Source organism: Nuphar pumila, chromosome 5, assembly GCF_984573655.1.
Source record: "Nuphar pumila chromosome 5, dmNupPumi1.hap1.1, whole genome shotgun sequence".
Taxonomy (NCBI): domain Eukaryota; kingdom Viridiplantae; phylum Streptophyta; class Magnoliopsida; order Nymphaeales; family Nymphaeaceae; genus Nuphar; species Nuphar pumila.
The window spans coordinates 101,515,868-101,539,257 of record NC_143253.1 but is presented as its reverse complement, the minus strand read 5'-3'; the positions used below and the strand labels follow the sequence as shown (position 1 = coordinate 101,539,257).

Here is a 23,390-nt window from a genome sequence, read left to right as displayed (position 1 = left end):
CGTCAATTCTAAGGGCCAGATCTAAATCCATATAGCCCAAAGTGAACAACACAATTTCTTTCCAATCAGAAAAATTCGATCCGTCTAAGATAGGGATACTACTAGAACCGTCGATATGGAAGGAACCTGATAAAAGGAACGAAAAATGGAAAGATGTTACTATTATTGCTCAAACGAGACTCGTGTTGAAAAGGTAAAAGTGAGACCTTTTATTTTCACCTTTTCTGAGACAAGCATAGTTGAGTCATTATCGTTTCACTTTGGTGAAAACGATAATACTCATAATTGCTCCGTCTCTTCAATTCTCAAGGAATTGACTTCAGTTGATGAAACTAGTAGATCATGAATCCAGAGGCAATTCAGCACTATACCTTTGGGTACGAACATGCTTCATGGGCTGGAATGCATATCTACTATCACACCCTGTGTAAATTTGGAACACAACGACCTACCTTTGGGTAGAATCGATGTTTCATAAATTCACACACAATCATAATTACGAATCTTAATACGGTCCAAAGAATCCTCAATTATCACGACTCAGATCACTTTGGTGATTCATGAATCGGTTAATCAAAATCTTTTACCGAAAAAACTATTCGTATTATGAAGCACACCCATGCACACATTTTAATGCATGTATATTCATGACATAATATCAGTTTACACTACAACAAAAATGTATAAACTAATTATCATAAATTTAGTCATAATTCATGCTTAAAATCATCATGCATAACTTAACCAACGCTAAATACATGAATTAACATGCATAAGTCATGCATTATTCAAAATAAATACTTTATAAAGCATGAAAAATAACAAAAGCATGCTCATATGGGTAAAACCCAAGGTCCACATGTAGGAACCGGTCTAAAAACACTCTGAACCGGTCTGAAACCACCCCGAACCGGTCATCTAAGGGTCCGAACCGGTTCCGAACCTTATAAATCGGTACTTAATATGAACAAAAGTTCCATAAAACCCTATAACCGTATACCAAAATCCCTGTATTTCTTTAAATCTATGAAAACATGGTCTTAGTATCCCGGAACCGGTGAAAAACTGGAAAGAACCGGTCAAAAATGGCTCTGAACCGGTTCCGGAAGGGGTCGGATCAGGTTCCTGATCTGATTCAGTCTCAATAGTGTTTGGATCTTGTTTTTATGGATCCAACCCAGTTTCAAATGGGATCCGGGTCTGACCCGACCCATACTTAATACGGGTCGGACCCGGCCCAAACCAAAACCCGGGTTAGACCCGGTCCGAAACAGGCCCGGGTCAGACCCGGTCCTCCATGGACCCGGGTATGACCCGGTCCTCCATGGACCCGGGTATGACCCGGTCCAAACCGAATACTGGGTTCGACCCAGTCCGAAAAGGACCCCGGGTACGACCCGGATCCGGGTCCAACCCGGTCATTAATGGTCCCGGATCGGACCCGATCCAAAATGGGTCTGGATTGGACCCAATCCTTTCCGGATCAGACCCAGACCCGGTACCTTTATGGGTCCGGGTCAGATCCAAAAGGTAATGGAGCATACCCGATCCACTCAAAAGGGTTTGGATCGGGTCTGTCCACGGGTCGCGTCGCCGGACCTGATCCGGTCCGATTTTAAAACTTAAACAGAAACCCGATGGTTTCTGTTTCAGTTTTAAGAAAACAGAAAAGGGGTTTTTCGGTTTCCCCCTTTTTTCGGTTCCACGACGACCCACGTCGCCGTCACGGCGACCGGCGCAAATGCCGGCGACCTGCATCACCCCACGGTGACGTCGGTCCGGCGTCATCCTCCCCGACAGAAGACGTCGCTCCACAGCGACGATGGTGGCTGCCATCCGATGGCTGAAGAGCTCGGCAGCGCCTGCCAGTCCGGCGGCAGCCCCGGCGACATCAGCAAGGATGCCGCCGGCCAGTGGCTGTCCCTCCACGGCGAATCGCCCCACGGCGATCAACCCAGCCCGATGGCTGAAGGAGCAGGGCAGATCAAAAATGGGGTTTTAAACCCCTTTTCGCCATCGGTCGACGACATCTTCCGGCGAAAGCACACCGGTGACTGACGGCGCCCTACGGCGACGTCCTATTTGCTGGCACCGGCTGGAATCACCGGCAGACGCCCCGGCGACGGCAAAACTGGCCTGCAGCCCAACGACCACAGGTATAAAACATTTTTTTTTTAAGGTTTGCCAGAACAGGGAAAAAAGATGTCGCCTTTTTCCCGGTGACATTTGCCGGTGATGACTGTCGCCTCACAGCGACAGTCTTCGGCTAATCGGTGGTTGTCGTCCCACGGCGACTCCACCGACGCCAAAACGCCGTTACTGCCTACACAGCCACGCGCAACGGAAATGCGTGGCAGTGGGCCCATAATCCAATGTAGGACGAAACCCTGTGTAAACAAATAGACAGGGAGCGTACCTTGATTCGCCATTGATCGTGTAGGTGATTCGGCATTCTCCTCAGCCGGTTGACGCCCACAATGAGCCCAGGCCTTATGTCGACGGTGAGCAGGACCCTGTTCTGCTTAAGCTTGAATGCAGAAGTGAGTTAGGGCAGGATATGGCTATGAACTCTCATCAACTTCGTAGCCCCTAACCCCATATATATAATGGAGAATTGGGCAGTTACGTGAATGTGGTCTCTCCACATTCACGTAACTCCCACCCACTACCTCCATCATCCAGTCACTTACGTGACCCACTAACATGGTGTCAAACCGGGTCAGACTGCGGGTTGGACCCGTAACCCATAATGTCCAACAGGATTAGCATCTCTGTACATCCATTTTACTTGGTATTATGTTCACCCTCTGCTTTGCTGGAATATAGTGATGCATTTGGAGAAGTGATTGATGATAAGGGATGCCTTGGGATCAACATTTGATTCTAGGACATCTATTGTCATCAAATTAGTTCTCTTCCACTTGTGCTGCTTTGTTCTCTTTGTTTTCTACCTCTGTTGCCCACTTTATGCCATTCATTTGCGGGATGCAGTGATTGTGCTTTTTCTTATCTTTTCATTTTTTCAAGATATTTTACTTATACAAAAGAAGAGAAGGTGATTCGATGTATTCAAGCAGTGAACGGTTTTGTGTTGGAAGGAAAGCCTTTGAGGTTAATTGCATGCATCTTTTAAATGATGTTGTGTTGCTTGATACAATTATTTGGAAGGTGGATTAAACGGGGCAGCCAAATGCTTTTTTGAACAAATAATGCTTCCTTTGCAGGGCACATTATGAAACTATAAAGTATTGCCTTGCATGGCTAAAGAATATGGTATGTGGAAATTGTGTTTCAGGAAAATCTTCAATTCATGTTTTGACATATAAGTGACATGCATGCATATGTTGTTGTGTTGTATTCCATTTATTGAGGCATATCATTTTGTTAAGCCATGTAGCAATCTAGATTGTTTATATTTGCATGATATTGGAACCCAAGAAGATAGTTTCACAAAAGAAGAGGTGATAACACCTGTATCAGGTACGACGCAACACTTACCTTTATTTGGATATTGCTTTCAATTATTATTTTTTAATATATTTTTGATGGATATCTTATGTGCTTGGAACCGCATGATATTTTATACTTTTGAGTTTAAGCAAAAGGTAAAATATTTCTAAACCGCACTTTAGATCATCTCCCCATTTTAATATGTTAAGATACAATTGTTAATGAACGCCTAATATGCTTTGTTTTCTAAAAAACATGCCTAATATGGTATATGATTTTACAACTTTTATTTTCACTATATATAAGCATGATTTTGTACACTCAAGTGTATATTAGCTACTTGTACACTTCAGTGGTGTCTAGTAATAAGTTTGACCAAAAACTATTGCGCTTTTGACTTGCACCATTCTACCATTCGATTTGAAACCAAGTACGATTGCACTGATTATCATGCTCAATGCCTCCTACGGTTCCATTCAATCCAATGTTGATGCTAAGGTTTTCTTGTTTTGAAGCATAGTCACATGTATCGTTCAAGGTAATTTCTTGTTGAGAGTTTTTCTTGAAGAGATTTTCAAAAGATGGGTTTTCTCGTGAAAATCTTGGGAGTTTAAAAAAAATTAAAAAATATAATAAGAAAATAATAAGTCTTGCAGTATTTTCTTGCAAAAACATAAAGAAGCAAGTTTTAAAAGGTTTAAAAATATAAAAAAACAAAAAAATGTAAGCCTAAAATATAAAAACACGAGTTTTTCCTGAAAATATAGTGCTATTACTATGATAATATCATGATATTTTGAGTTTTGGTGATATTTTCAAAATATCGTAGTATATTGCCTATAATATCGTCGAACTAAATTATCACCATATTTTCAAAATATCAGCTATATTGTTGACACTAGTGTGAAGATATCTCAGCCTGAACCTTTACATTGTCATAGTGAAAATGTCATTCATATTGTCACAGTTAAATCATCGATATTATCACCGGAGTTTCACAAATGCACCAAGGACATTGATATTGATTGTCGCTGTTGTCGCGAAGAGTAACTAGAAGGAACTATCTCACTACAGGTTGCAGATTTCTTCTCCAAAGCAATTTTAAAATCACAATTTTAGATAGGAATAAGTTTTATTTAAGGCATCCAAACTCCTTCCAATCTAAGAAACATGGAGCCCACGTCCTGGAAGGCCTTCAACATCTAAGTCCCAGACGGGGTGCCAAATGCTGCCTAAATTGATCAGAAATCATGTGCAACATGACCCAGTTCATGCTTCAAGCAAGCAAGAATTCATGAACTGCTCATTGTAGCAAATTTCATGATGTTGAAGGCCTCGTTTGAAAGAAATGGAGAATCCAACAAGAGTGTCGATGTAAATTTTCTTGCATCTCGACGTACAATATGCTGATGTAAACGAAATTGAATAAAAAAAAATCAAGCAGACACTGTGGTGCAGATTCGGTGCTGTGATCAATTGTAAGACCTCATCAGTTATAGATTATATCTACAAAATGCATGGCCCAATTAAAAACCTTTCAAACCTAAAGTGGATCAGATCTATGTTCAACCTTTCAGGGGGGCACCCTTAGGACAGACATTAATTAAGCTGAACAGCCTGTCTGCCGATTGCAACCCAGCCTGGCCTGTCTTGGTTGGGCCCAGGTTGGCCTTTCTAGTACCAAATCAGTCCTATTTGCGCTCAAGCCTGGTCCATTCGGTAAGATGAGCCTATCAACCTGATAAAAACTAGACACAGGCTGGGCTGGTCATGTCATGTTTTTCTCAAAAAGGATAATTTAATAAAAGCTTCATAATTCCAAAAAGATTGAGCATTTTTGGTGATCAGGTTCTATAGATATGATCTACAATCATTATTTAGTGGAAAACAAGTTTTGGATCATGTGATTATGACACACAGGTTTTTTATAATCTTCAAAATTCAACCGCTCATAATGTACCAAAATTTTATGACTTAAAAAATATTATTTTTATGTTATAAAACATAATCCAAAACATGATTCCTATCAAATAAACTATGTTAAGTACACTTATAAGGTCTGATCGTGAAGATGCAACCTACAACTATGATTTATAGTAGGTGCACCGTAGCATTTTTGTAGCTCAATCAGTGGGGCTTTTCATCATTTTTGTCGCTACAATTAAGGATAAATAAATAATTTTAAAGGGTAAAAGTAACCGAGTCAATCATCTGAATCATTTCTCGCTTATCTTAAATAATTAAAAATTACAGCAATTAAGCTTAAATTTGCCCTACGTTGGGTGGCTATATGTAAATTACACTTTATAACAAAAAACTAGACAAGCCGTGAGTGAGCCACAGCCTAAAAACTAGGGGTGTCAAAAGGTCAGATCTGGTTCGTATCCAGGTGAGTTCAAACCCAGATTTGTCTTTGAGGTAATGATAGCGAGTACAGACTTAGATCCTGTCAAGTCTGCTATATGAAAAACCATACCCAGATCAAGATTACATGAACCTTACCCAGCTCATACTCGGTAAAATAATATATATATTATATATATATATATAATTTTTTTTTTTACTGAGTTTGGTATAAAAAATCACAAACCATACCCGACTCCATGTACTAATGGGATCCTTTGGGTTTAACTCAGTTTCTATTTGAACTTTTTTTTATCACCTAACCCTGACTCGATAGGGTTTGATATGGATCAGGCTCAGGTCAAATCCGACCCATTAACACCGCTAATGTAAACCCACGAGATATTTAGATAGGAAGTCCAGCTACGGTTTGAATTCATTAATTGGGAGGGCGTCTTAAAATGCACTCCAAAAACTTGCTATTTATATCCCATCTCCCCACCCAAGATTTTCTTACAAAAGATAACAGAAGCCATGAGTTAAAAAGCGGTCATATGCATGAGATATCTAGTGGGTACACCCTCCAATGGCGGGTTCACCTCTCTTCTCCTTCCCCCTCTGCTCCTCTAAACCAGAGGACTCTGTTCTGAGGTCTCGGTTCGTTTCTGCAAGGCTTCAAGAGCAAAAGACGTTGGGTGCCAAGAGAATGGTTTTGAGTTGCTCTTCCCTCGGAAGCGACCCATGTTTCGACCCAAGTACGAGGTAGTTCCTCCAAATGTCTGCACTCCAATTCTAGTTTCCTCATTCTGTGTTTGCTTCCAAGCTCTTTGCTCATTTCTGGCTTCTTCATTGGTTTTAATGTTTCAAAAGAATTGGTTTTAAGACCCTTATGGTTATTCCTTCTGTTTCAGGTGCAAATTCTCATTAGTTTGTTTGAGAATATGGTGTTGTTCATAGATGGGTACTTGGGTATGTATTAATTTTAGTGTTGGTGTAGTTTACTGATGGAAAATGCTAAAACAAGGATGTGCTTATTGTTGTTCTTAGTGTGAGAAGGATGTATTGTTTTTATATTTGGTCTGAGGTGGATTCTGAGAGGAGAATCTACTTAATGGTTCTCTCGATTTCTACTTTGTTGGATAAGGCTTTAAGGGGACGCGTAGAAGAGGAGACCTTTTTTGGAGCAGTTGTACTGTTTATGAGGATACAGTTTGGTGGTTCTCCACGTTTTCGAGGCAATATTTAAAGGGTTCATTTAGTGCAGCTGATTACTTTTGAAAATATGAACATGATGGGTGATTAAGTCCAAGTTTATGGTGTATTTTTGCAGTTCAATCTTCCCAAGTAACCTGGTGAAGTGATTTTTGGTAATGCTAGGGCAATAGCGTTCAAGTTTTGGTGCTAATTTTTTAATACATTACATTTCTTGTTGTCTCCCAAGGTGACATCTCCTCCTTTTCTTTCCAAGGTGCTGAAAAATTTGGTTCTTCCCATCTTATGCTTTGAGCACCCGCTGTCCAAAATCTACTTGTTCTTTTTCTTATTTATCTACAGCACAAGAGGCAAGTGAACATTTTGGTACCCAAAAGGTTGGGTCTTTTGGAGTTAGCTTTAGGAACCCAAACCCATTTATACTTTGGTTTCTTATTTTGAGAGAAAAAATGATTCCTATTTTGAAAATAAGTCATAGGAACAAAATGATATTGCTCCTTTGAATGTGCTTCTACAAATTAATTTTTCGAATAGCTTTGGTTAAAATTGCTATAACTAATATCATTTTTATTTTTCGAGACCCTTTGACAAGACAATAGTCTCTCGAAGTTATCTCTACCTTTGGTGAACTTGAAAACTGTATTCAAAAGATCATTTATCTTAACTTTGAGACTATATATATCCGTTTCTAAAGTCCCACCGTTCGTCTTTAGATCAGATATTTCCTTTCTCAAAGATTGATTCTCTCATTTCAAAACAATGTTCTCATTATTAAGTTTTGAAAAATCATTTTTCAAAGCCTTGTTTTTCAAAATCATTTTTCGAGAATCTGCAAATAATTCAATAAAAGCTTCAAAAAGTTCATCAAAAGTAAAGTCTTCAGAATTGAAATATTGTACCTTATCGATGCTTTCCATGAAGCATACATTTGCAACTTCTTGGTCGGAAGAATCTTCATCAGAGGATGAGTTACTATCATCCCACGTGGCTTAGAGAGACTTCTTCTTTTTATATGTTTGCTCCTTGTTGATTTCTTCAACAATGATCAATCTCTTTTTATGTGTACTGGCTTCTTACAATTGAAGCAAAGTTGCTCATTTCCTTGATGATTCTTCTTATTTTTGAAGAATTTTCCTCATGTTTTTTTTTGAATTTTCTCATGATGAGTGTCAATTCTTCATCATCATCTTCAGGTTCTTCATAATCTGATGTAGCCTTGAATGTGATAGTCTTTTTATTTAGGGATTCTTCTCTTATCTCTCTCAACTGAACCTCATAGGCATAAGGCTGCTTAAAAGTTCTTCCAAAGTGAGGGTGTTAAGATCTTTTGCTTCCTCTATAGCCGTAGTTTTTTTTTCCCATTCGGAAGTCAAAGACTTCAACACTTTTCTTACCAATTCCTCTTGATTATATTCCTTTCCTAGTGCCTTCAACGAGTTAGTGATGTCAGTGAATTTGGTGAACATCTTGTTAATGGACTCTTCCTTCTTCATCCTGAATAATTCATATTTGTGCACAAACAAATTAATCTTAGTTTCTTTTACCTTACTTGTTCCTTCATGCATTACCTCGAATGTGTGCCAAATTTCGTGTGCAGTCTTGGATGTAGACACCTGATTATATTCAATCTTGTTAATAGTGCAAAATAAGGCATTCATTGACTTGGTATTGAGAGTGGCCTTTGTCTTTTGCTCGTCTGTCCAGCTTTCATAATTAGTGGTTGGCCTCTTATATGCATCTTCAACGATCTTTCACAGGCTGAAGTCAATAGATTAAAGATATATCATCATTATGTTTTTCTATATGCCATCAAAGAAGGGTGGTCCGACGGAGTGTCCTTCAACGAATTGCGAAGATCCAACAGTTGCCATGGTTCCTAGTTGGATGGTTAGATCACTTCTAGGAAAACCTTGCTTTGGTACCAAATGAAAATCTGTGGATCGATAGGCAACGAACACTAGGGGGGGGGGGGGGGAGTGAATAGTGTTCAAGGATAAATGCAAAATAAAAATAAAATATCAAATCAAACCACACATAACACAAGATATATCCTGGTTTGGTCTAATCCAGACCTACGTCCAGTCCTTAAACAACCCGCTTAAGATTTAACTAAACCAATCTTGCTTAACCTGGCGCAAGATCAAGCCAATACACAACCTTTGATGAACACCCTCATCAAAAAAATATATCTGCCTGAATAAAACAAAAAAATCAAACCTATTGTTTCTCGTATCAAGAGAAACCTTTACAGACCTTAGTTGAAGTTGAATATTTCAATCCAAATCCTATAAGCCTTGGAATCTTGTGATCTCAGTGAAAATAGTAAGCTAAATAGGTTCTTCACTATTTTTTTTTAATTCTAAGTTAGAGAGTTGGATCACAAGAATGTTTTCAGCATTGTAGCAAGAATTTTTAACTGAAATTTTCACTTTTGAAGTCTGTATAAATCTGATGATAGATCCAAGAATTATAATCTCTATTTAAAGAATAGGAAAGGTCTTCATTGGGGTTCCAAGAGTTGTGACCTTTCAAAAAATAATTAAAACTGGTCTTAACGTCAATTTGAAAATTCTCAAGGTTTTATTTTTACTAAATTCTAATAGTCACAAAATATAACCTACCCATCATCAATTTGAAAATACATAAGATTTTATATTGACTAAGGTCTAATAGTCACGACTCACAATGCATAATCTTTCAACGCCACTTTTGAAAAAAAAATTTAACCAAGCTCTAACAGTCACAACCTTCCAACGTCATTTTGAAAATTTATGTTGACCAAGGTTTAACAGTCACAATAACTGTCCAACATTAATTTAGAAATGAAACAAACTTTTGAATAAAATTCTAACAGTCAAAAATTCAAAAGCTATGTCACACAGACTCTTCTAACAAGGCATCGCACCTGCACCCAGGCAAGTGCAACACTTGGACACAACTTCCTTTGTGTTAGGTGAAGTCAACCACACTGAGGTTCATTTCTATCCAAAAGTAGATTCAGTTAACCCTAATCAAGTCCATTTTTATCTATATTATATATATAAATACATAAATGCACACAAATACACAGTGTTAACTTAAAATTGTTAAAATATATATCCTCCCCACACCCTCGCACCCATTTTTTTTTAAAGTGCCGCATCCGCACCTGTACCCGCACTCGCACCCGCACTCGCACCCGCACCTGTGTGATATAGTTCAAAAGGTAATTGTCCTAACATCAATAACAGTCACAAAATTCAAAAGGTAACTGTTAATTTCTATGTCACATAGGTGTGGGTGCAGGTGCGGGTGTGGCGATGTGGCACTTTAAAAAACCTTGGGTGCGGGGGTGCAAGGGTGCGGGAGGGTATATGATGCAGAGCAGGATGGGCCTGTGTTCATACCGCGTGACTCACGTAGGGGACTGGATTTGCACTTTGGGAATTGGATCCAAGCAGTGGGTCCAATTCCGATACTGGTTCCAAAACGTGGAGGGGAGGTACCACTGTGTACCAATGCCAGGCAAGCATAGAGATTATGGGTCGGACCGCTCCAGATCCAATAGCAGGCCAGAGCAGCATCGGTATCGGGTTTGGGGCCGGACCCGCTAACCGGATCCAGCCAAAAGTCTTTAAAACCCCTCTAGGGTTTTGTGAGCAGGCAGAGAATATTTAGAAAGTGCAGCCGCAGTTTCTTTTTTTTCTGTTTCTTATTACGTTCCCTGTTATTCATTTCAGTTCAATGGTTTTCCTTGTTAGGTTAAGGTTTAAATTGTTTGTTTTACTTTTTTCATTAAGTTGAGTTCATTGTTACGTTGATTCTCATTAAAATAAAAATAAAGACAAAGGTTTCAGTTTACACCACCGAGCCGGTGGCCTGTTCTCTGCCTCAACTCCAGTTCGTTACCCACGCTGAGCTCGTGGCTTCCTTGGAGCTGGCTCCCAAGCATTCCAGAAATCTGGCACCTCCACTGCATCAGAATGGTATCAGAGCCAACGCCTATCCCCTCGTTCGCAAGATGGCTTCGGAGGTGAGGGGCGATCCGGCGACGGTGATCGAGCAAGAGGATGCCAGTAACACAGATCTGATGTTGCAGATGATGGAGATGATGACGAAGATGCAGGAAAATGTGATGCGTATCAGCCGGGACGTGGCAATCATATCACGACGACTTGATGGGGTCGAAGGGCGAGTCGCTGCCCTTGAGTCGCCGGTGGAGCCCTCCGCGACCTCACTGCAAAGACTGGGGGCTGTGTTGGATGTCGTAGCAGACGCGAAAGCAATCCAGCCGACGCCCTTTCAGCCCGACTATGTTGCTGCCCCTCAACCAACATCCCCCCCTCCATTCCTGGGTTCGACAGCAACGACGTCACACGCAGTTGGTACCCTCCATCTGAACCAAGAAAATAGGGCAGGGCAACCCCACGTCGAGGGTGCAGTATTGCCTTGGCCTCGAGTCACAGGGGCTATGCCGCAGGCAGGGCTGGGCCTGTAGGAACCCCGTGTCACGCCGGGTCCTGCCGCAGGTTTGGGTCCTAGTGCACCCCAAACCAGGTTTCAGTTTCATGTGGGTCTGCCGCAGGTCGGGTTTGGTCCGCAAGAACCCAGCAGCACGCGGAACCCCGCTGCAAGCCCCAGCGCAGCGACCCGACCCGGGAAGGATCTTGTTCTCCCTCCTGGTCCCGCGCGTAGAGGCCTTGTGGCGACCAACCAACGGGTGGAACCTGGTGGACCCGTGTGGATGGGTCCGAACCCGAGAGGGTCTTGTCCGGAACATTTTTCAGCGGGACCCAGGCCTGGATCTCGGGGACCACCCTTTGGGTCCCTGGGATCGGGTCCGGGATCCGAACCCCCTTACCCAGCCAACCCAATTGGGTTTGGTTCGCGGTTCGTCTCGAATCAAACCCAACCCATTATTTTTGAACCCCAAAATGGATCCAATACCGACCCAAACCCATATCGGCCCCGGACGGAGCTTCAGTTTGGATTTGAGCCGGGTCAAAACCAGACCCATAATCATATGGATCATGGATCGAGTTCAAACCAAGCCTCTTATCCCCACAACTCGACCCTCGATCCAACCTATCCATATCTGGGTCCGACGAGTAGTTTAGGAACAGACCCGATCCACATCCCATCGGGCGAATCAACCCAACAATATACCAACCAGACCCTAGACCCAAACCAGAACCAAACCCTCAACCCAACTCTGATCCAGAATCCAGTACCTTATCCGACCCAACTCCAGTATCCTAACCCAAACCCATATTATGTCATTCCTACCCACCTAGAACCCGAGACCCATCCCTCTTACTTGGGACCTCCTGTCATACCGGTGCCACAACGCCGACCACAGATGGCTCCCGCCCATGGGCCAGCCAGACCGAGGCAAACTCAGCAGGGTCCGGCGCGACCAGAGCGCCGACAGCAGGTCGTCAGAATTCGCCAACCCCAACAGCCAGGCGAACAGGGCCACGAAGTTGGAGCAGTGTGGAATGATGACACCTTCTGGAACGAGCATCCTGCAGGAATGGTAGGGGCCCGACAGCAGAGAGCACCAGAGCGCCCCTCCACGTATGGGGTGAAGTTAGAGCTTCCAGAGTTCGCAGGTCGGTTCGATGCAGAGCAGTTCTTTGATTGGTCATATGCCGTCTAATTCTTCTTCGACTACCATGATGTCGCCGAGCACCGTCGTGTCTCCCTAGCCTCTACTCGGTTGAGAGGCCTAGCGCAGACATGGTGGGTTGAGATGCAGCGGTCGAGGGAGCGACAGGGATTAGAGCGTGTACAGACTTGGGAAGAGATGCAGCGGTTGATGCAGTCTAAGTTCGTGCCGTCAGATCACGCCGAGAGAGCCTACAAGGAGTACCTGACCCTGCGTCAATGCACCAATACTGTGGCGGATTACACTGCGGAGTTCCATTGCCTTTTCCTACGAGTGCAGATCGAGGAGACCTCCCGCCAGCAGGTCACAAGGTATATTTCTGGTCTCCGTCCTGCTATTTCTGACGACTTCAGTTGTATCACAGTCGAGTCACTGGATCAGGCAAGTAGTTATGCTATGAATGTATAGGAGAAACTGAAAATGAGACAGGAACATAGGACATCCCGTAGTGATCAGTCTAGTCAACCCAAGTCGAGTTTCCCAACCAGGGGAGCGAGCTCCCCTAGGAAGGAGGACTCAAAGTCTACCCCTAGCGCAGAATTTAGCAAACCTGACCAGTTTGGACCCGCGTACCACACCAGATCCAAGGGTAAACCCAATGAGTCCATTGTTCGTTGTTTTAGGTGTCAAGAGTTAGGTCATATTGCGTCCAAGTGTCCCACCATGAATAAGAACACTCATCTAGCAGAGGGCATTGTTGAGTCTGCGTCCGATAGCGAGAGCGAGGGTGAGTCGCTTGTTGAGGGGAATGACGAGGTGAAAGTCATAGAGTTCAATGGCAGCATCGAAAATTTGTTAACCATCCGTCATGTGTTGACCACATCCCGAGGGTCGGCCCCCACAAAATGGTTGCGAAATAATATTTTTAGAACCCGGTGTAACTGTGAGGGGCGTGCGTATGATGTTATCATTGATACTGGAGCGTGCGAGAATATGGTGTCCGAGAGTGTCGTGTCCACCTTGAACCTAAAAACAGAAAAATTGTCCCAACCTTATAAAATGGCATGGTTCAAGAAAGGCAACGAGGTGCCCATCACCCTGCGTTGTCTAGTTCGGTTCTCTATGGGGGAGCATTACCACGATGAAGTGTGGTGTGATGTGGCGCCCATGAGTGCGTGTCACATTCTATTGGGACGTCCCTGGCAGTTTGACCATAAGACCATTCATGATGGCCGTAGGAATACGTGCACATTTGTCTTTCAGGGTCATAGGATAGTTCTCCTTCCCACAAAGGAGACCGGGTTGCCCCGGCTCGCGAACCTACTAGACCGATCTTACCTCCTTGAGCTACCCAAAAATTAGCATTCTTCTCCTACATTTACTGTGCCTGATCTAAGTGTTTACTGTAAGAACAACAAGTCGTCGGAGTCGACTTTTTCCCAACCAGGGGAGAATGATGCAGAGCAGGATGGGCCTGTGTTCATACCGCGTGACTCATGTAGGGGACTGGATTTGCACTTTGGGAATTGGATCCAAGCAGTGGGTCCAATTCCGATACTGGTTCCAAAACGTGGAGGGGAGGTACCACTGTGTACCAATGCCAGGCAAGCATAGAGATTATGGGTCGGACCGCTCCAGATCCAACAGCAGGCCAGAGCAACATCGGTATCGGGTCTGGGGCCGGACCCGCTAACCGGATCCAGCCAAAAGTCTTTAAAACCCCTCTAGGGTTTTGTGAGCAGGCAGAGAATATTTAGAAAGTGCAGCCACAGTTTCTTTTTTTTTCTGTTTCTTATTACGTTCCTTGTTAGGTTAAGGTTTAAATTGTTTGTTTTACTTTTTTCATTAAGTTGAGTTCATTGTTACGTTGATTCTCATTAAAATAAAAATAAAGACAAAGGTTTCAGTTTACACCACCCAGCCGGTGGCCTGTTCTCTGCCTCAACTCCAGTTCGTTACCCACGCTGAGCTCGTGGCTTCCTTGGAGCCGGCCCCCAAGCATTCCAGAAATCCGGCACCTCGACTGCATCAGTATATATATAATTATATATATATATATATTTATATAATTTTTAACAGTTAACAATAAAACTAATGAAATAAAAAACAATTATCATAATATCATCAAATTGATTCATCATTATGCATCCACAAAAATCGCATGACAATGATGAAGAAAGTTTATAGAATTTTCATCAATTAATGGGCTTCTGAATCACACATATATGGACTAAGTACTGGTCAAGAAAAGACCCAGCACTAGGTGGTTGGGAGGCAGAATACACACACACACAAATTATATGGATACACATTATTCATAAAATCATACAAAATGGAGGAGTTCAACATCATCACCCCACGGAATAGAAGCCTTTGTAGCTTTTCATACAATGAAAAAATTTATCATCCAAATTAGATCAGCATGCAGTGGCCAAATTTAGTAAAATGAGGGGGTGACGGTGGTATATAACATCGTAAATTAGTAACACTGAGAAATAACCACATGATAAAAAAAAGTGTGTGAGGGGAGAGAGATTGAGAGAGAGAGAGGTACACAGACAAAGCGGGGCAGGGGTTTAGCTGAGAAGAGCGAGAGAGACGAGGGAAAGAGATTGAGAGAGAGAGGTACACAGAGAGAGGGGGGTGGGGGTTTAGCCGAGAAGAGCGAGAGAGACGAGGGGAGAGAGATTGAGAGAGAGAGATTGAAGGAGAGAGAGAGATAATGGAGACATACCTCCTCGTTATGTCTGAATCGCCACGTTGAACTGGTCGCTTTGCCGCTGCTAGGTTGGAGACAGAGAAGCGGAGGCATCGGGGTCAGGAGGAGGGGGCAAAATGTTTTTGCCCTAATCCCCCTCTCAGCCCATTTCATCAGGTAAATTTTTTTAAGTCCAAAAATTGGACACTTAAGACCTTGGGTGCGTTGACCACACCTAGGGTCGGTTTGACCACACCGAGTGCCGCACCCGCACCCGCACCCGCACCCGCACCCGCACTTGTGTCACGTCGCGTCGACGCGGGTGTGGCACCCGGCTGGCCGAATCCCTGTGACAGGTTAATTCTTAATTCATACTCAAATTATGAACAATAAAAAAAAAGTATCCTAATGTCAATTTGAACTATGACTTCAAACTTTGAGTAAGAAAAAAAAAATAACATTGTGTTCTTGACTAAACAAAATTGACTTGAAGAAGGAAAAACATTTTTCAAAATAGTTGACTTTGAAAATCTTATAAGTCGACTGAAAATGAGGTTGAATTTAGGTTTGTAGATTAACTTAGTTATGAAAATCGGTTTAGGCAAACATGACTAAGTCTGAGACACAAAATTCCAGGCTCTTTTACATACTATCTAAAACAAGACAAAATATATTCAAGCCTTCCTTGCTGTCCCTTGAGCATGTCCGAGCCTTCATTGCTGACCTTTGAGCATGTCCAAGCCTTTCAACAATCTTCATGTCCTCATTTGAACTTCTTAAAAATATCCTTGTATGCATCACTTTGAGTTCATTTCTTCATAAGTTAGTGCTTTGATTCTTTTATTATTTGGAATCATCAAAAACTTATCGAGGTGGTCATTTTCATGACTCAACAAAATTATGTGTTTGGTGTTAGGCACTTGTGCCCATCACCATGCTTCCATGCTTGCATGTGTGTGTATCCATGTTTCCATGCTTGCATGTGCATGTGTGTGTGTTGTGGATTTGATCTCTATGTCATGGGTTTATTGGTTATAGTTTTACATTGAGTGAGGGCTTGAATATTCCGGGAATTCAAGCTGTTTAAATTAAATCTTAAGACTTGTTTTGAAAATTGTGGCAATAATAACATCAAATAGTGTGCACACAAGTTCATGCTGTCGTTGTTTGGTTGTTGAAGTCTTGAAACATAATTTTTTCCTTCCTTTCATTCTGGTTTAAGCTTTTGTTTACTACTTTCTTCTTTTAATTAATTCTCCACAGTTGAATTCATATGTCAGATCACTTTATTAGTGGCTTGTGCTTTCTCTAATCTAATGTTTCTGGCAATTAACCAGAACCCAAGCATCAATGGCAGCCTTCAATTTAACAAAGGATGAGGTCATCATGCCCAAGCCATCTTTTAAATGGCAGAGAGTGTTGCTTAAAGTCAGCGGCGAAGCACTTGCTGGTGAACATTCACAAAATATTGACCCAGAGGTAGGAGATATAGAAAAACATAGTTCCCTGAATTTGATAAATTTAGTTGCAGCTCCTATCTGATTGATTACTAGGTATGCTTCCTGTTTTGCTACATGGCAATGTTGATTTCCAATTTTCTTCATTTTGTGATTTGATAAAAAAGATCAACCTCATGGAACACAGTTCTGTCTCCATGTGAGCATGCATACCAACCCTTTATGCTACAGTACTTTGCAGATCTACGTTCTTTTTTATTGAAGACACATATTTAAATTTGACCGTACTTTTCCAAAATAAAACAATCATAGGGTTTATCTTGTGGTATCATTGCTGTAAGCAATTCCTGCTAACAGATTGGTGTCTTCTATAGTGAGTCACATGACATTTTTTCTTGTAATCTGAATGTTCCAGATAACAATGTCAATTGCAAGAGAAGTTGCTTCGGTTACTCGGCTTGGTATTGAGGTACTTCTGACATTCTAGTTTGATAATCTCATGACACAACACCTTTCTATTGATTGACTTTTAGGATGAACCTTTTGAGAACTATGAAGGTTGCTGTAGTGGTTGGTGGGGGAAATTTCTTCCGTGGATCTTCTTGGGCAGGGTGTAGTGGGTTGGAACGCTCATCTGCTGATTACATTGGGTATGATGAATTTTGTATTTTTAGCACCTGCATTTGATGTGGCTCCTATAGGACCATTTTTCTGTAGCAGATTATTACTTTTGATGGATGATGATACAGTAAATACACATTAGTTTTATAAATCTTATTCTAAGTTATTTAGAATTTTGAAACCAGATTGTATTAGCGTGAGGTTGGTGTCGGATCTGAATCTTGATCCAGATCCAAATCACATCCCGATCCAGATCACGTCTAATGTGGTCTAATATGTTTATTCTGTAAATTATGTCTTATTCCTTAAATGGCCTTCATTAATATGCCTTTGTATTTTATGTAGTTGAGGGTATTTTAGTCATGATGTAATTTCAATTATAAAGTCAATATAAAATCATAGTGATATACACGATTTTCCCATTTTGGGAATCATGTGTGTTCAGCCCAAACCCTATCGTCATCTTTTCTCTCTGCAGGGAATTCAGAAACCCTAAATCTAACATGGTATCAGAACCATGATCCGGAGTAGGGCTGAAAAATCTTTGTGAACTTCAAGATTCAATCTCTCTTTCCTTCAGGTAGTAGCTGATTCTTCTAATCTTCTTCTTTCTTCTCGTTCCCTCATTCTTCCTCAAATTTGCGTTTCTTTCTCTTGTTATTTTTTTTTTCTTGAATCAAATTTGCATATTGTTTGATTTTCCCTTTCTTGAACTCTTGGATTTGAAGTTTATTCCATAGACCTTCCTTGAATCGTATTTGGGTCACATTTTTTGTCTTCCTCCCTATTCTATTCCTTCCTGGTCAAATCTGATCCATCAGGGAATCAAATTGATGTCATTCTAAATCCCACTTTTTTTTTAATTTGTGATAATTGTGAAAATTCAATTCAAGGTTGTTCTTGATATGTGGACTTGCCAAAAAAATTTATTTGTGGCAACTACCTTTGATTGTTAAGTTCACGTTTTGTTCTGCAAAAAATAAAAAGACATGACAGATTATTGCTTCTTATTGTTGCCGATTTCCTGTATTCTCTTTGCCGAGTGATATTGTTTCTTATTGCTCAATGGCTGCCCTGATTCAACTTTCTTGTATCGTCCCCTCGTTCATTCTTCATGGATTCAAGTTCTTCTCCAGGATCTATCTCTGTGAATTTTCTCAGTCAATTGATTTCTAAAAAATTAAATAATTTCAACTGTCTTACTTGGAAAAGATAGATTGTTCCTTTTATTAGGAGCCAAGATCTTACTGGTCACCTAGATGGATCAGTAGATGCTCCATCTGAGTTTCTGGTGCAGGAAGTTAAAGATGACAAAGGGGCTGTCACAACAATGAGGACCGTTCGTAATCCAGATTTAATCAATTGGATAAAGAAGGATCAAGCCTTGAGGTATTGTTGGGAATACCAGATGATTGCATTGTCATGATGTTATGAAATACATTGCAACTAACTTACTCTCAAATTTTAGAGGATAAGATTATTTATCTGAAAAGAGAATTCCAGATGTTGAAGAAAAAGTATCCATGTCTATTATGGAGTATTTCAATAAAATTAAGTCCATCACAAATCAGTTAGCATTAATTGGATGCCAAATATTCGATAAAGAAAGAATTCAGCAAGCTCTAGATGGTTTGAGATCTAAGTTTCATGTGTTGTCCACAACTCTACAATATACCATGACTGTTTCTGACTTTGATGATCTAAAGGCCAAACTCCTTTGCTATGAGATGTCATTAAAGAGGATGTTAGATACAAACAAAGCTGAAGCAGATTCACATGATGTATTGTTTACGAGATCATTTTTAAGCCATGGAATGATAGAGGCAGACATTACAATCAGGGAGGATAAGAAATTCTTCCTACTAATATTCCTTTAGGAGGAAGAGGTTTCTCTAATAACAACATTCCAACATGCTATATTTGCAAGAAAAATGGCCATGTAAAAGCAAAATGTTGGTTCAAGGATGATCCGAGATACAATCTTAAAGATAGAGGTAAGCCTTTGCCTAGAGATCAAGGGCAGAACAAGGGGCAAAATGGTCCTGACAAGAAACTTTTGTTGGTTGCACTTTCTGGACTAAGCTTCAAACAAAATAATCAAGGTGTTTGGTATGTTGATTCAGGAGCTGCTAGCCATGTCATAGGGGTCACTGATAAATTCTCTGAACTGATTCCTTATTTTGGTAAAAATAATATTGTTATTGGAGATGGTAGATGCCACCCTATCACACATTCTGAAGATATCCTCATTCCTTTGTCTAAATCTCATCCCATCCAGCTGTCTGATGTATTGTGTTCTCCCAATATAAAAAAGAATATAGTTTATGTTTCTAAACTTGTCGATAATACCAATTCTTACATTGAATTTACTCTTATCTTCTGTGTATGTCAAGGACTTCAAATGAGGAAGATGTTCGCTGAAGGAGAAAGATGTGGCAACATGTACGTCTTTAGAGAAGATCCCTTGATTGCTCGAGCTACGTTGGATAGTCATTCGAAGCCTGAGTCCTTTGTGTGTGTCTTCAATATTTTAAAGTCCGGTCAATAAATGTTTGGCATAGTAGTTTAGGTCATTGTAGTGAAGTCTTTATTGAAATATTAGTTTCAAATAAATTGTTGCCCAAATCTGTCTTGGGTGAGAGTCTAGTGATAGTCTGTATCCTAGTTGTGAAGTTTGTAAGAGTTATGTTCTACCATTCAAAACATATAATAAGAGGGCTTCGAGACCTTTTGACATTATTCATTCTAATGTATGGGGTCCGTCTCCACTTCTCTCATCTTCTAGTAGTAAATATTATATTTCGTTTATTAATGATTACTCTGGTTACTCTTGGATATTTTTCTTGAAGCACAAATCTGAAGTCTTTGGTGTGTTGAAAAACTTTTGTGTCTATGTTTGTACTCAACTTTTCTTGAATATTCTAAATTTTCAATGTTATTTTGATGGTGAATACTCGTCAAAGGAATTTATTGAATTTTTACAAAATAATGAAATTATTCGAAGAGTTTCATGCATGTGGACACCTCAACAAAATGACATTGCTAAAAGGAAGCGTCATTATATTGTAGAGAGTACGATGTCCATGATTCATGAAAGTAAAGTTCCCATAAAACTATGGATTGAGGCATTTCATACGATTGTTTATATTATAAACCAATTGCTCATGAAGTTTTTGCAAAATAATTCTCCTTACTTTATGCTATTCGAGAAGCATCCAAATTGCAGTGAGTTGAGGGCGTTTAGTTGTGTATGTTATATTCATGTGGACAACCAGCTAAGAAATAAATTTCAATAAAAGGCTCAAGTTTGCCATTTTGTTGGATATGCTGATGATTATAAAGGTTATAGGTGCTATGATCCCAAGTCAGAAAAAATTAAAATATCTAGGAATGTTGTATTTGATGAGTGCAATTTTTCTAATGATCAGTGCAATCATTATATTTTGCAGAACAGAAATAACGTTGAAGTATATCATCCCTGGCTAGATGATAGCCTATTTTCAACAATGAACAATAGAGTGCGACAACCAAATCATGACTCTCATCAAGCATATGATGCTTCAGAAGATCTTCCTATTGAATGAAGTTACAACACAAAAACTAGTTCAGACTATGCAGAGCCCATATCAGGTAGATTCAAAGAAGGATGTGTTTACAGAAGACACAATCAAAGCCACTAGCAGTCGGTCCTGCAAGACCGACAACAATTGTCAGATCAAGAGAGCCAACTCGAATCAATAAGAAGATCAAGCAGGGCGAGACATCCAATCAAAAGATGGGTAGGTTATGAAAATTTTAGCATTGACTTTCAGTATTTTTTCACTCAGATTGGGAAGCAACAAGAACCCAAAACATTTCGGCATGCAGTACAATCGAATAGGTGGATAGAAACCATGAATGAAGAAATGCAGGCCTTCCATGAGTGTCAAACTTGGGAGATAGTGAAAAGACCACCTAATAAAAATATTGTTGGCTCAAAATGAGTGTATAAAATAAAATACAAACCCGATGATACCATCGAGAGATACAAAGCTCGACTAGTAGCAAAAGGATTCACCCAAGTGTATGGGCATGATTATGATGAAACCTTCGGCCCTATTGTTAAAATAGACACTATTCAGATTATTCTTTCTCTAGCAGTTGATCATGGGTGAAAATTAAGTCAATTGGATGTAAAAAATATAATTTTACATGGGCATCTTAAGGAAGAAGTTTATATGGAGCAGCCACCGGGGTATAGTGAGGATGATCCAAAGGCTTATATTTGCAGGTTAAAAAGAGCCATTTATGGGTTGAAGAAAGCTTTGAGATCTTGGTTTGAGAGTTTTTCTGTTGCAATTCAAGGCTATGGTTTTACTCGGTCCCCATTAGATTATTCGCTCTTCATTTACAAAATGTTTATGTTGACAATATAATTGTTACCGGTAGTTGTGATAAACATATTGAAGTGAAAAGTTTTTTGAATAAAAAGTTTAAGATGAAAGATCTTAAGTCTTTTGAGGTATTTTCTTATTACTGTGTTACTCATTTATGTTGACGATATAATTGTTACCGGTAGTTGTGATAAACATATTGAAGTGAAAAGTTTTTTGAATAAAAAGTTTAAGATGAAAGATCTTAGTCTTTTGAGGTATTTTCTTCGGCTAGAGGTATATTGACATGATGATTCTCTTATTCTAACTTAGAATAAATACATGATGGATCTCTTAAGTAAAAGTAAAACGGGCATGAAGGACTGCAACTCCAGTTCCTATTCATTAGAGTTTTGGAGCAAATGTAGGAGAATTATATCATGATTCCACAAAATTTAGAAGCATAGTTGGAATGTTGCAATATCTTACGTTTACTCGTTCAAATATCGGTTTTGCTGTTAATCAGATGTCACAATTCAGATTGTCACACATGGAGGCGTGAAAAGTATTTTGAGATATTTGAAGGGGATTGTTGGAGATGGTTTACTTTATAGAAGAAGGGCAACACATGAACATATGATGATGGTCACAACTTACTCAGATGCTGATTGGGCAGGAGATCCTGATGAGAAAAGGTTTGTTTTTGGATATTGTGTTTTTATTGAAAGAAATCTGGTCTCATGGAGTAGTAAGAAATAGAAGGTTGTCGCAAGGTCCAGTACAGAGGTAGAATATCGTTACTGCTGAAATAACTTGGATCAGACACATGCAGTATGGTTTGAGAGAAGTTATTCCCAAGTCACTATTGTTATGTGATAATCAAGGTGCTATCAAGATTTCAGACTTATTCACAAAGGCCTCATGAAGAATAGATTTTGGTACTTAAGAAGCAAGTTATCCATGGTTGATAACTATGTCACATAGGTATGGGTGTTTGTGCGGGTACGAGTACGAGTGCGGATGCGGCACTTTAAAAAAACTTGGGTGCGGGGGTGCTGGGAGGGTATATATATATAATTTTTAACAGTTTTAAGTTAGCATTACGTGTATGTGTATGCATTTATGTATTTATATATATAATATAGATAAAAATGGACTTGATTAAGGTTAACTGAATCTACTTTTGGATAGAAATGGACCTCAGTGTAGTTGACTTCACCTAACGCAAAGGAAGCTACATCCAAGTGTCACACCTGCTTGGGTGCGGGTGCGACGTGGGTGCGGTGCCCTTTAAAAAGAGTTTGTGTTACATAGGTTGATAACATTAGTGTGAGGTTGGGGTCGGATCTGAATCTTGATTCAGATCCAAATCACATCCCAGATCCAGATCACATCTAATGTTGTCTAATATGTATATTCTGTAAATTATGTCTTATTTTTTAAATGCCCCTCATTAATATGCCTTTGTATTTTATGTAGTTGAGGGTATTTTAGTCATGTAATTTCAATTGTAAAGTCAATGTAAAATGATAGTGATAGACACGGTTTTCCCATATCGGGAATCGTGTGTGTTCAGCCCAAACCCTATCGTCGTCTTTTCTCTCTGCAGGGAATTCAGAAACCCTAAATCTAAGAGATTATCCTTCATTAAATTCAATTGAATAGTTATT

The 23,390-nt window shown here is 40.2% G+C and overlaps 1 protein-coding gene across 2 annotated transcripts in view; it reads left to right on the top strand.

Moving 5' to 3' along the window:
* Positions 1–6,314: 6,314 nt before the first annotated feature.
* LOC149837933 (uridylate kinase PUMPKIN, chloroplastic-like) overlaps positions 6,315–23,390 on the top strand; it is a 39,078-nt gene continuing 22,002 nt past the window's right edge. For both annotated transcript variants that reach the window (XM_090006276.1, XM_090006275.1), the window contains exons 1-4: positions 6,315–6,555; positions 16,628–16,769; positions 17,163–17,216; positions 17,306–17,397. In XM_090006276.1, coding sequence (XP_089862402.1) covers positions 6,380–6,555; positions 16,628–16,769; positions 17,163–17,216; positions 17,306–17,397 — 464 coding nt within the window. In that variant the 5' untranslated portion in view covers positions 6,315–6,379. The remainder of the gene's footprint in view (positions 6,556–16,627; positions 16,770–17,162; positions 17,217–17,305; positions 17,398–23,390) is intronic.